Raw genomic sequence first — 14,410 nt, forward strand, 5'->3', positions numbered from 1 at the left:
TCTGCCCCGCGCCCCGCGGCCGCCCCGGCCCCCCCCCGCCGCCGGCACACCGCCTCCGCGTCCCCCACGCTAAAGCACTGCCCGGACGAGGAGCTCGGGGGGGAGCACGTCTCCAGGGGCCTGGCGGTGGAGTTCCCCAGGAAAGCAGCCTTGCCGTGCCGGGGCTCGGTGCCGTTGGTGCGGCCGCCGCCGCCGCCGCTGCTGCCGGGGGAGGGCGGGAGGGAGGGCGAGGGGGGGGCGAGGAGCCGGGGCGCGGGGGGCGCCGGCTCCCCCATGCCCGCCAGCAGCTCCGGCTCCGCGGGCTCGGGCTTCTCGGGCGGCGGCTGCTCCTTCTCTCCGGTCCCCGTGAATTTGGCCTCGGCGCAGAACCACAAGTGATCAGAGAGCAGGACTGTGAAAAACAAGAGCGATGCCAGGGACAGTCGCCATTTCTGAGCCCTCTCTGAATCCGTGAAGGGTTTTTCGTTCTCCCGGGGTGCGAACCAGATTTTTAAGCCGTCATCATACTGCCGACTGCACATCCAAGCACCCCTGGTCATATTTTGGGAACGCACAGCCCTGGCCGACTCCACCGTGAGGGCTCCTTTGCCGGTGTCACCACAATATGCATTGACTTAAAAGATTGGGGGGATTTTCTTGCCTGCCTTCCCTTCTCTCGCTCGCTCGCTCGCTCCCCCCCGCCCCCCCGCCCCCCCTCCACTCTTCCCCCCTTTCTCTTTCTCCCTCTTCTTTCTTTCTTCTTTTTCTTCCTCTGAGATACTGTTGGGTTTCGCCGGTGGCTCTGCCTTGGTCTCACCACATGAAGCAGCCCCAGTCCATCCAACGCCGAGTGCCGTGGAGAAGATAAGAGCAATAACGCAGAAAGAGGAGGAGGAGAGGAGATGGTGGTGGTAGTGGTGATAGTTGGTGGTGACGGGGCTGCGCGACTGGTCCTTTCCCCCTCTCACCCAGGCATGGTCAGATCGCAGCTCCCCATCTCCCTCCTGAGAAAAGCCCGCTGCTCCCGGACAGCTGCATGCCGCGTCCCCCGCTGCCGACGGACGCTCCGGGGGGCTCCTCGCCTCCCCTTCCTCCCTGCCGCCGCCGCTGCTCCTCTTCCTCAGCCCCAAGCCGCGGCACAGATGCCTGCACCGCTGTCTCCGTCTCCTGTTTCTTCTCTCCCCCCTCCGCTCTAACTGGAGAGACGCTGCTGCAGGGCTCCCGGAGCACTGCCGAGGATGCTGAAGAGGAGGAGGAGGAAGAGGAAGAGGAGGAGGAGGCTGCCGGGGCCGCCGCCGCCGCTGGTGACAATGGGCTGCGGCTGCCGCCGCTGCTGCCGCCGGGCGCGGTGTCCCCGGGCGCACGGGGCGGAACTGCCTGGCTGGGGGGCCCCGATGGGCACAGGCATCTTGGGCCCCTGGGCTAAGTTGCCGCCATCTTCGTCCTGGAGAAACACTTTTTTGGGGGGAGCTCTGCCTTTTGCGTCATCTCCTCCCGCGCCGAGATCTCTCTATCCTGGCGCATTGGCAGCAGCAGCAACTCTGCCTCCTCCTGCCTGAGGAGGAGGAGGAGGAGGTAGGTGAGGCACTGGGGACCACATGGCCCCTCCGAAGGGCTTCCTCGATGCAACTCTCTCTACTCGTCTCACCGAAGGGACTGCTCGGTACCACCCTCCAGCCCTCTCTTCTGCAGGGTCTCCTTCCCTTTGTGGCCCTGAGACACCAAGTCCATGCAGATGGTGGCCGGAGAGGTCTGCCGCCTGTCTGTCCTTGTCACAGCAAATCGCAAATGACATAGGGAACTTCGGGCGCTGGATCTTGGCAGGTTTTGGCCCCACAGTAGCAGGCAGCCTGAGCACAGCTGCCTGACTTTCAGTCAGCGAGCTGGAAAGCGTAATGCCCTTAAACCCCAAGCTGTTCCCCAAGAGAAGTTTTGCAAAACCCTGGTGCAGCACGCAAGCTGGGTAAATGGCACCAGTCCTTGTTTTTCGCCTTTTACGTGTCACTGCCTGGAAAGAGAGACAGAGACAGCAGGCTCGGCTCTCCTATTATCCCATGAATCACTGATGATCTCCATGGCAGAGGTCCCACCACCATGTTCTGGCCCCAAACAGCAGGATCTCTTGCTTAATTAAACATGCTCTTTAGTCACTCCTAAGTTACCTACACCTTGCTTGCTGATGCACCTTAATGTAACAGCAACAGAAAAAACTGGATCTTGCACAAGACAAGAGAAGGTGCCAGCTACAAGTTGAACATTATGAGATGAAGACCTGGAGTTACAAGGTCTTCCTCTCTAGATACCAGGGGTGCTATCTGTCCATAGCATAACCAAGACGTCTGCTTTCATTTCTCCACTGGACTACGGGAAGGTTAAGAGGCCTTACCTTTCCTTGTTCTGGAGGCTTTCTCCATCCTGCAGTACAGGACCATTTAGAAATGCTTATGGCCCTTGAACGAGGTGCACAATGTACCCCAAAAGGTGGCTTTTCCTCATTATTTTGTTAACAGAAGCTTTATTTGTTAAAAAATATGGCTGTGATCTATAAGCTGATACAGATTGCTGACAGCTCTCTAATTCAGCTTTGAAAAGCGTAGTGGAAAGAATTCTGAAACTGAACCATACCAGAGGACGACAGAACTTGGATCTTTTCTGACTGCAGCAGTTAACTGAGGGGTGAGCTTACCAAGGAATGTGCTGGAATTTCCATCACTTTGAGTTATAAATCAAGGCTGGATGTCTTTGAAAAGGAGATGGTATACCTCAAACAGAAGATGCAGACCTGAGGGAGGAATTGCTGAGTGAGGTTCTATGCCCTGTGTTATGCTGGAGGTCAAAGCACATTATCATAATGGTCTCATCTGGCCTTAAAAGATCTATGAGTCAAATTCTACACTGAGCAGAAGTTATCTGTGGATTTTATTTTGATAGACTATTTAAAGACACAGAAATATGTGCTAATATTATAAGAAAAAAAGTCTACAGTATTCAAATCAGAATGCATCTTTGCAATTCTCAGTCAGTCAGCTTACACCATCTGTTAATGGTACATTATTAATTTTGGCCTTAGAGCTTTGATTGCAATGATTTGACTTACTGGGCCCTGAACTGTTTCTGCATTTTTGTAGAGTTTTCTGTTCTGGGATAAGACTTTGACTGAGCTTTTAAAAGGGAATCAGAATAACTACTTCTCTAACATGTTATTTGTTTAATTACGTTTTGCTTATTTGGTTATGTATCTTGTGGTGGACTGAAACAAAAATAGAGGACACACACACACATGGAAAAAGAAACAAACAAACCCAAACCCAACTGGAATAAGCAACAAGTTCCTGCCATCAGGTCTGAGATTTTCAGAATGTCTTTTATTAAGATATATGGCACTGGCTGCATAATTATCCTGTATTTGACAGTTTGACAGCCAAATTCTGGGTGAAGGAAGTCTATTTTGGAGTCCACACCTGGAAAACAGGCTTGATTACCTACCACACACACACACACACGCACACACACACCCCCCACCCCAAATATTGTTTCCCTTTGTCCTGTTGGGAAATTGAGAGGGTAATAGGGTAACAGGCAATTTTGCAATCCATGGGGAAAGTAGAAATGTTCTTTATTCCATAGTGGAATTTTAAGACGTGGTAATGAAGAAATGGTGGTATCCAGACCTCATCCAAAACTTAATGTCAGAATTAATTCCTAAATCTGTGCCTCTCTGGTTACACTTGTCTAGGAACAAAGGGAATATACTCAATCTGCCAGGATTTTTTAGATATACTTGGCTTCTCCAAAAAATCCATTTTCTCACATTTCCTAACTTTTGCCCAGAAAAATTGAGAGTTCTTTTTCAACACCTAGCAATAAACTATAATAAGACAATCAGCATTCCCAAAATGAGCACGTCCTTTTTCAGTGACAGTTTTCTGTAACAGAGAATGTGTCATGCAGAAATGTTGTTTCACCTGTTATGTTTCCCCCAAAGCCCCATTCCCTCTCCACCTAGCACAGTGAATAACCCGTTAGTTGCAGCAGCTGGTTCCTGATGGATCTGAACAGATGCAGTTCAGTTCTCTGGTGCCCCTTAGTGTTAGGTCTTGGAGCTCAAGGGAAAAAAAATAATGCTATAAAATAATATCTGAAAATCAAGCAGATGATTGCACATGGTGGGGGAAAGAATCTGAAGTATGTATGCATATAAATATGTAGCTTCTTTCTCTCAAAGCTCCTTCAAAGTTTTGTTATCATAAATCTAATCTAAGTAACAGAATTGTATTTAAACTGGGTTAATGAATTATATGAATGTGAGGAAAAGGGCCAGACTTTCCTGACACATACCAATAAAGAAGTATGTCCCCATATTCATCATTCTTCCTAAATAACTCTAGTGGTGCAAAATACTGACTTTGCTTTGAAATCACACTTTTCATTGGGATTATTTATTACTCATGTTCCAAAGCTTGGCAAGTGTGAGGAACTCATGGAAGCCTGTCTCCCTAGCTGGTGGAGTCACCAGATGTTTCACACAGAGATATTCTTAAAATAATGTAACTCAGAGTCAGCTCTGCCATATATTGCTTCAATCAATATAACCAGAGTGGATATTCTTTAGTTCTTTTACTCATAATATGCAAGATAGCCAATTTATCGAGCACTGAGGACACAGTCTAACAGAAAGAGCATGCACAATGTTTGAGAGACTTGAAGCTACTGCTTCACCTATATACTATATGTTTTTATTGTGAAAGTAGTTTAGGTTATGAAGCAGAAATAATTCTTGACACATTAATGATAATAAACACTTACCATAATAGAAAGCTTTACTGTTCAAAGCAAATAGTCTTATATTTTTGCCTAATATCATGCACACAGTAATTTCCTGCTTTAGTCTCTTGCTTTTCTGTGACGTTTTTTAATACAAAATTGTTAGGTCTGAAGAGCTCTATATGGGTCTTTCAGATAATTTTAGCAGGTTTGAGAGATGTGTCTTGTCTTTGTAATGTATATTCTTTCTATAAGAAAAATGTATTTTCTAATTGCTAAGCAGCACTTCTTTTTGTAAAATCTTGCAGCAGGCTATTCTTAAAATAATCTATTTCATTTTATTTTTGGGTTGACTGATTCTACTGATAGAAGCAATTGTTGCAACAATTATTAACAGAAATACTCAGTAAACCCTTGCATCGGAGTGTCATCCAGCACTTTTAATAACAAGCAAACATTATCAGGCCATTTACTAGTTCGTCTTATATTAATTATTTTTTACAGGTTAAACAATTTCCATTCTATAGGAATATCTATATATTCTTTGTGGGCAAAATATGTCAAGTATGTGCTTTAGCATCCTCAGAGTTGTATAGTTTTTGTTTTATTTTGGCTTCTTACACCAGATTGTAATATCATTTTACCCATTACCTTGGAAGGGAGTCAGAGATTCAATTATCTATTTGCTAAGAATAATAGCCATAATGATTGTTGAGACACAAGCAAGTTAAGAAATCTGAGGAATTCATTTTATTTCCCACCACATTCCTAATGTTTTAGTTTCCCTTTCAGTATTTTTCATAAAGTTGAATTATTGTGAGAAAGCTTGAGGCACCTGGGCCTGATTACCACAAAGCAATGGGAAATTTATGTTAATATTAGCAGGCACTGAAGCTACTAATCCCTGTTTGAACAGCTCTAATTCAGATTTTAAGATTCTTGCACTTTCCATTGTTCCCACTTTCCAAATTACCTTCAATTTTGTCCCTTTGGCTTTGTGGTTTTTTTAAGCTTTTCTTACAAAATTAGGGGATTAACTATCAACCAGTAAATTTTAAAAGTTTGTTAGACTGGACTTTCAAAGGCTGTGCAGTACAAATTTGTAAGACATTAATGTCGTTAAGTTGATTGAATTGTCTTGCAGATGTTTGCTCTGTATCCTATGAGACTTCTTGTTAGAGAACGAGAACGTTTTTGTCTGTTGACATTTTCAGCCATGGAACAGTGAATGGATAACATGGGATCTGGAAGTCCGGTAAGCTTTCTCCAAAAATTGTAGGTCATCTTTATCATGACATCTTTATAATGAGAGCTCAGTCATAATATTACATCCGGCTGGTATATTTTGGCATGAGATGAAATGAACTGAGGCTATTCCACATTAACTGAATCCATCAAAGAAGTGAAATATAACTTTTGCACATGACTGCAGCAGGAAGGAGATAATATAAATGTCTCTCACAAATTAGCCTATGCTTGTTAGAGTAAGGTCTGATCCAAAGCATGCTGAGATCAGGGGAGAGACTGAAATACATTTTTAAACCAGGCTTGTAGAAAGGAAATAGAATGTTCTCTCCAAATGGACATGGAAGAAAAAGGGTTGAAAGAACCACAAAAAGGTTGATTACAGCTTATCAAGTGTTTTTTCCTCCTTTCCCTCACTTATTAATTGTATACATTTATTGTCTTCTAATAAATGTTATAGTCTGATTATGTTTTTACAGACAACAAAGACATCTTTTTCTCTTTCTGCTTGTTTGCCTTATAGATAACCCAGCCCTTCCTTGTGTCAAAATTCATCTCATAGGAAAGAGATAATACTGGATTTTTCTTCTCAGAAATACTTTCTTATAATCTTTTTTTTTATTAAATAAAATTTTTAAAATGCCTACACTATGTAAAAAGTCTTTAAGTTTTAGTTGATCAGCCAAATAGTTTTCATTCGCTTCAATGAAAAAGTCTGATTTTCTGTTTAAGCATGTTACTGTAAAATATTTTTTATCAGTTTAAGTTACAATGCCTACATTAGGTAGGTTTTCTTCGTCGTGTACTGATAGTGATGATGTTACTCCAGAATTCACACTAATTTGTATTTGTAACGCTGTTTCCACTTGTGTCTGTGGTATGAAGCATGTGGAAAACAAGAAAGAATTAATTCAGAAATAATACCAGAAGTTACCAAGTAAACTTCTCCTTGCTTATTACCCCATGTTTTATTCTGCTTTCCTGGAGAATATGCCATGCTAGCAAACTCTTTTCAGACTGATCATATGAAAGTTTGGTAATTACTTTCTATTTTGAGTACTTAAGGCTGCAGTGTGAGTTTTAGATGCATTTGAGAGTGTGGACATGCAGGAGGAGATCTGTCACATTCTGCCCTGAGGTTACCACGTGTGAGAGTTTCTTCCTTTGACCAGAAGAAATACCCCTACTACGAAGACACATGTAATTATGTATAGTTTTGATATAGAGCTTGACCATAGTTTGAATAATTAACATTGTTATATATGTGTGTATGTATATCTCCTCAAAAATATAAACAATTTTATGGCACTTTACATCTCATCTAGACTTAGTTATGTAGACTTAAGCAGTCAAAGCTTATCCCTTCATCACCTTGCTAATAAAAAGATACAGTTACCTCCAGAGCACAGCTTATTCCATCCTTAAATAGGTGTCTAAGATGGGCACTCTTGTATGGCAAGTCATCTTCTACCATCTCTTTCCACTGATTTTGGAAGAAATCTCCCTGATTAACTTTAAATCGTTGCCATCAAACCTAGCTTTAATTTTCTATAAAGATAGGCAATCGTTTTAAGGTAATCAGCCAGGTTCCCAGCTTTGCCTCTGTGTCCTACAAAAGATTCTTCCTGAGGAAAAAGCTGTAAAGGAGTGTGGAGGTACGTATTTGAGAATTTTTTCTCTTTCATATCAGCTTTAGTCTTGTTTACTAAAAAAGCAGACATGAATGAACCATACATTGACACTCCTTATTTTTTGACCCAGGACACATCCTTTCCCATGGAACTATAATATCCCCCTTTCTGCCTGGTGGCTGCAATGCCATCTGCCAGCAAGGGAGAGAGAGGGTGGCGTTTTTCTCTCTGCCTCCCCTGCTTTCCAGGGTATTCCTGTGAAGGAGGCATATGACTCAAGCTGTAGGGTGACTTAAGCTCTTGTGGTCTTCTTGGAGTCATCCCACAAGCAATTTATCTGACCTAAAGGCAAACATCTCCTTTTGTCTTCGACATCACCAACAATTCTCTAAAGCTTTGGCTTCTGTTCCATATGCCTTGTGAGATTCAGAGAACTGAGTGCAGGCTGCAAGTGAAGAGTTCCTGAGAATTTGTTCTATTTCCCCTCGTTAGATAGGGCATAGTTCTGGCAAATCATCCGTTCCCTCTTCCTCAGCATCTCTATCTATAAACAGGGGAGGCTGGGAAAACTAGGTAATGCCTGCAAAGTGCTCTTTTAAATAATAAAAATAATGAATTCACCTCTTGAATGGGCTATTATATAGGTTAGCATATCATGTTATTTCTTATCTCATGTGGCTCCTAAAGAGTGAATATTTGTTATTGTTTTGAATCAGGCTACTCTCCCTTTCTAAGTGGTGCACATACCTTTGCGAATAAACAAACAAAATTTTTCTACAAAAAGGGATCTCATTGAGATCATTCTGAATCTTAGGGTAAATGAACAGTATTGCTTTTCTAATTTTCCAGTAAAGTACATTACTTGATATTTGGCAATTTATTAAATCTTTATTGCATTACATTTCTGGGAAAGCAGAGCTTTATTTTCATGCTTTTTTATTGGGAGGAGCAAGACAGTGAAAGGAAACGTAATTACACTTCTTACTTTAGTCTCTTGATTAGTTTCACTGGGTCTTAAATTTAACTCTTAGATAGTGTTGAAGTTCAGTTTTCTTCTCTTTCCTTTCATCTTGCTCTCTTTTTTGCTTCTGGAGACAGCTCCTGATAGCCGGCCATAGCACCAAAGCAAACACAGCTTCCAGCCTGTTACCTAGATCATTCAGAGTCTTGCTAGGGGTAGGCAGACAGACTCTGCTTCTTAAGCGCCATCATTATGGCTATAATTTGCTTGAAGCCACAAATACAGCTGGCCCAGGGCCAGTGGAAGTGCCCTGTGTGTTGCTGAAGAGGCTGTGTGCCCTCAAGAGTTTACAGACCATTATTTCACACAGCATTGGCTGGCTTTGCTACATAATGGCTTCATAGAAAAATAAGAGAGAAAACATTTCAGAAGGGCAATGATTCTTCAGCTTCTTTCTGGTATTTCTCTAAAAAAGTGCAATTTCAATGGAGCATTACTTTTTTCTTTTTCTTTTTTTTTCTTTTCTTATAATTACTTACAGGAAAGAACACCTTGAAAGCTTGAATTATAGAACAGAATCCCTTTTAGTTCACAAAGAAAAATGCAAAAACAGAGGGAGAGTCACGGCTGTACTTTAGGTACCCAACTTAACAGTGGCAGAGAGGGAATTCACTAAAGATAGTTAATTTCTCTGAAGTGCTTCCTTAGTCGGTGTAGAGAGGTTCCCTTGCAGGGAACAATTTTAATTAGACCCTTTCTCTGCATTATGCCACAAAAGAACCTGTTTCTTCTCTGTCCACCAAGCCTCAGGAGGGAGCTGGTTTAGTTTGGTGCCTCAAGCGAGGTTTAAGACTACTCTCAGAATCTCTGATGTGCAGGGCACATGAGTTAAAATCACAAAAAGAAGATGCAACAGGTACTTAATAGACTTGCAGGATCAGGAAGGGTGAGAGTGTTATGGCAGTAAAGACATAGTTAAGGAGCAGCCAGCGGGGAGACCATAATTCATACTGACATTACTGAAACTTGGAGACACTCTTCTGAAATGGAAAGCTGTTGGTTTTCTTTTTCCCTGTTCTTTAATTAAAATAAATGTCTCTGGCTTCCTTATTTATCAACTGCTGTGAAAACTGTGCTCTTTTCTCAGTCTGAACTTTCTGAAGTGAGTAAACAGGACAGATTTGGGTGTTCAAAACAGTGAAACTTGTGCTGCCCATGAAAGGTGTCAGGGCAGATGAAATTAAATGATGCTTTGGCCTTCAGGTTTTAAGTTTTCTGGTAGAGGGAATATACTCTTGTCTGAAGATACTTTACAAGCAAAACCAACATGGGTAGGTTAAGAAGCGACACATAGAAAGAACAGGAGTAGTAGAGAATTTACTTTGCTTTATATATGCAGTGATATAGAGAACTTGAAATTCTTGATGGAGAAACTCCATCAAAAGATGTAGAGCTAGGACTTGTAAAAATCATAATTTTAGGTAGCTTTCTGACAGATATTTAGACAGTATGTAGGTGACTGAAATGTTTATGGTTTTCTACTGAGGCAGAAAACCAGTCTATGTACTTTACATAACTTCTTTAGAGGCTTTGTCATATTTCCTAGGCAACTTTCTCGGTCTTTAGGTGCTGTGACAGCAGAAGCATATACACTGGTGATTCTTGGGGGAAGCCGGAGTTATTTTATATTAGCTAATTTTAGCCAAATGAAGACTTTTCTGCTACTTGCCAAGAAAAAAAGGGAAAAGCTCTTTCAGGGTGATTCAGAGCACGTAAGTTTAGCTCTGTAGTGCCAAAATAATTTTGGATATGAAAAGTAAAGATTTTAGTTTCACAGATGCATCTAAGAATGCTACTCCTAGTTTAATGTACAAAATTGTACTCGCACAACCTTTTTTTCCTGAGGCACCAATGCAAACAAGAACCTAATGAAAACTTGGTTTTTTAGGCATTAACTGTATCTATTACTAATTTTGCACTATGAAGGACAAAAAATATAGGTTCATCATAAGCATATACAGACATTTCTTCTTGAGAAGAGATGGGAAAGGTAACATGTTCTTGACTATGAGCAACTGTCACAGCTTATGCCAGTCATCTACCTTTAGTTATTGATACCATGAATTATAAGACTTTTGTGGCATTGAAAAGCAAAACCCACAAATCTAAGGTAAATTTAGGAATTTCCTTCCCTTCCACTTCACTTCTTTTCCACACATGTAACCATCCCAGGCTACCTTCACAGCAGAGGATCTAGCTTTGCCCATCTTCTGCTTTGAGGGTTTGATGAAGGAACTTAGTCTCGTGGAAATATTTCCATAGATAGTATGCATATATTCTCCAAACATACTTAATTTTAGGCAGCAGGAAAAGCAAGGGAATGTAAAAACATCTAGGGTTCACAGCAGACGTTCTCATATGGAGTTAAGCTTCCTCAATTGTTCCTAGATTAGTAGTTCTTCAGTTCCTAAATTAATAAATGCTTGTGCACGAAGGAGGGGGACAAGAAATTTGTGCAGCAAAAAGTGGTTCTGTCATTATTCAAATGTTATAACAGGCAAACATACAATACAGTTTTAATGCATAAACACACAAAAAAATTATGGGAGAAATAAGGTGTTGTAGATACGAACTTTGATACTCTTACTAGACTGTTTCCCTCAGTGCACCTATAGGAATTTCCTAATTAGTGTCTCTGATCTCATTCTAAACATGAAAGAGTTATTCAGAATAAGTAACACAGAGACAGTTTGGGCCTTATTAATAATGAAAACAATTGTATTTTCAATTATGTTCTTAATTACAAAACAAACTAAACATCATTAATTTTGAAAGGACTGCATAATTCTTGGATGCATTTCTGTACAAATATCTTGGTGAGACATCTGCCCAGATAAATATTTCTGAAAGCTTTCCTTTAAATCTAAGCTGGCAAGGTGGGCAGAGTATAAGCTGTGATATTAACACTATCTGCATTAATTTACAAAAAGCTAATTCCTCTGACTCTATAAAGCCTGAATTTCTTTTTGTCTTGCATTCCCTTACATAAGCTAACTGTATTTCTGCCTCTTTCTTTTTAAACTATTTTTCTCCTAGAAAATAGATACATTTAGAAAGATGAATCAGAAATACAGTGCTAAAGTCTCTATCATATTGCAAAGACCTGCACCTCCACGGAATCATTGTTGGCATGCATTCATTGCAATTTCATCTGCAGATTTATACCATCTGAGTATCAGACTCAAGACTTAAACTACTGATGGACATTTTTCAGAAAGCTGCAAAATACAGGTAAAAAAGGTATAAAAAATAATTTCATAAATAAGTTTGCCATGATATTTGGGGTTTTTCCTTCATAAATCCATTTGTTTTTTGCTCTCCAGGAATAAATAAAGTGTGTGGCTATGAAAGTTACAGGTTAGATCTGGGGAAATTAATAGTGAATATTACTAAAATATATTTAAAAAATAGACAATTCACTGAAATGCCAACATATTTTTATTATTATGTTTTTATCATGTAATAGTATAAGTGAGTCATGAAAGTGATGAGTAAAAAGTGGGATGAAAACAGTGCTTATTGGGACTACAGTTGCCATCGGGATATCTTCATTTTACTGTGCTGGACACCATAGTGCACCTTTAAAAAAAAAAAAAAAAAAGTTTCATGTGTGGTGTTCCCTGGTGGCAATTCTGGTTTAATATCATCCCATCATTTCCTCCTCCAGGTGCTTTCTCCTGTCCCCTCACTTGGTTCATTGCTTTGTTCCTCTGGGCCAATGCAACAGCTATTCTGCAAACCAGACTAGTGAAATGATGATAGTAAACCCAAAGCATTTCCATAGTGCAGTTTATTGTCTCATTCAACAACCAGCTGGTACAGCTCAGTGCAACACAAGGCAAACTACAACACAGTGACAGTCATTTATTTAAACAGTTTTGTTGTTGGGGGGCTGTGTTTTCAAACTTACCCTGAAAGAGAAAGCGAGTTTTCTTGTGGAAAACAGAAATGCAAGTTTGTTTCAAATACGATTTATCAAAAATGCATGAAGGGCCCTCAAACCTAGCAACATGTAACAAAACCACTATGGTTTTTTTTTTAAATGAAGTTCTCAGAATATGAAATTAATCCAGAAGTGAAAGGTTACTTGAAGTGGAAGAGATCGAAAGGATATAAAATGAGGTGGAAAACTAAATTCCTGGGGTTTTTTGCTTTCTGAAAAATTTGGAACAAGTTTTTTTATTCTTTGGCTTACTTCTAATTATTTTTTTCATCAATTTGTTTATTTTCTAGAAATAATACTTTGATTTACAGTTCTGGTAAGTAGCCTGATTAATTCACTGCACTGGAAGCTGTTGGCTCATTTTCTCTGCTATTATTGTTCCATCTTTACTGGTTTTGCCAGTATTTCACTTTACCTGTGTAAATATATATTGCAAAACAAAGCCAATAATCAGTTTTAATTCTTAAGTAACAGCTTTCTATGAGTGTATGCACCCTTCCTAAAGATTTTTTAGCTAACTTGTTTTTCAGCACAAACATTCACAGGAAATAAATGATCAAAGAGGAAATATAGAGAAACATTAATTGGAAGGGCTTTCTAACCCAGGAAGAAAAGCCACATCCCATGTCTTGTCTGAATAAATGTTTTGACAATATAGAATTTCTGAATAAGCTATCAAATGTGGAAATTAGTTATGAAATAAATATGAACAATAAACATTTCAGGACCCTGTGACCAGTTAAAAAAATCTCAGACATGAAAACCAAATCAAGTAAATAGTGTGGTATTATCCATGCAGACCTAATTATATATTAGCACTTTGTAGGGATTTTCCAGACATCGTGTCTGGTTTTGCTACTTCTGTATAAATTCACCTTTTTCCTCATTATGATGCAAATATGTTATATGTCACCTTGCTCCAACCCTTTTCTCTTTCTAAGGACAGGCTATAACAGCACTGCTGATTGAACAACTGGGCACTTCATTATATGCTCATAAAGATGGCTTGCCTGAGTTTTTGTGCGAGCAGAACCGAAATGCTCTGTAAGGCTTCTGAGTAGAACACCTTGCAGTGCACTATTTTAAGGAGTATAAATTACCAAGCCAAGTCTGTATCAATCAGGAGTAGTTGCCATCACCATGTTAACAGCTCCTTTTTTCATTTCTATTAACCTGGAACCACTGTAAGAGATTACCTGTTTTGGAAAACATCTTTTATATGATTCACATGTTCCACTTATTCCAAGAATTCACCAGCCCTATTACTATAATTGTCTCTGCTTGGACTATGAGTACTAACTACACAATATACATGTGTAGTGTCACCGACTAATTCTGTGCTAAGAATATGAAAGTTTGTTCACTAATCATCCTTCCTATTGCATTCATCACCTCCCAAAAAGAAGTATCTTTGTTCCAACCACTAATCAGCTGGCACAGGCCCTGCAATCTCACAGAATGTATTCTGCAAGACTTACATGCTGTCCTTTGGCCCATGCATGGCAGAGAATTTTCACCCACATGCCCAAATCAGCGGCCTGTGCTGCCTCTATGTGCAGGGTGCACATGTCACCTTACATGTAATACCTGTCCCCAGAATGGACATTTGGCATTCCAGATGCAGTGGTATATATGGGGCAGCAAACAGGATGATCAGTAGTGGGTGCAGAACATACATGTTCCAACAGTCGTTCTCTGCAGGGAGCTCTGGCCATACTTAAGTCCATTCTAGTTGACAAATGAGCTGCCATCATCTTCTGAATCCTTGCTGCTGCTGACTATCCAAAGTCTTCTCTAGAAGTTGTTATGGCCATTCGCCAGTTATGC

The 14,410-nt window shown here is 40.6% G+C and overlaps 1 protein-coding gene across 1 annotated transcript in view; it reads right to left on the minus strand.

The window, feature by feature from the left end:
* NALF1 (NALCN channel auxiliary factor 1) overlaps positions 1-6,806 on the minus strand; it is a 496,478-nt gene extending 489,672 nt beyond the window's left edge. The window contains 1 exon segment of the mRNA XM_056328704.1: positions 1-6,806. Within this exon segment, the coding sequence (XP_056184679.1) occupies positions 1-539 (539 nt within the window). The 5' untranslated portion in view covers positions 540-6,806.
* Between the last annotated feature and the right edge of the window lie 7,604 nt (positions 6,807-14,410).

The sequence above is a fragment of the Falco biarmicus genome, chromosome 2 (assembly GCF_023638135.1).
Source record: "Falco biarmicus isolate bFalBia1 chromosome 2, bFalBia1.pri, whole genome shotgun sequence".
Taxonomy (NCBI): Eukaryota; Metazoa; Chordata; class Aves; order Falconiformes; family Falconidae; genus Falco; species Falco biarmicus.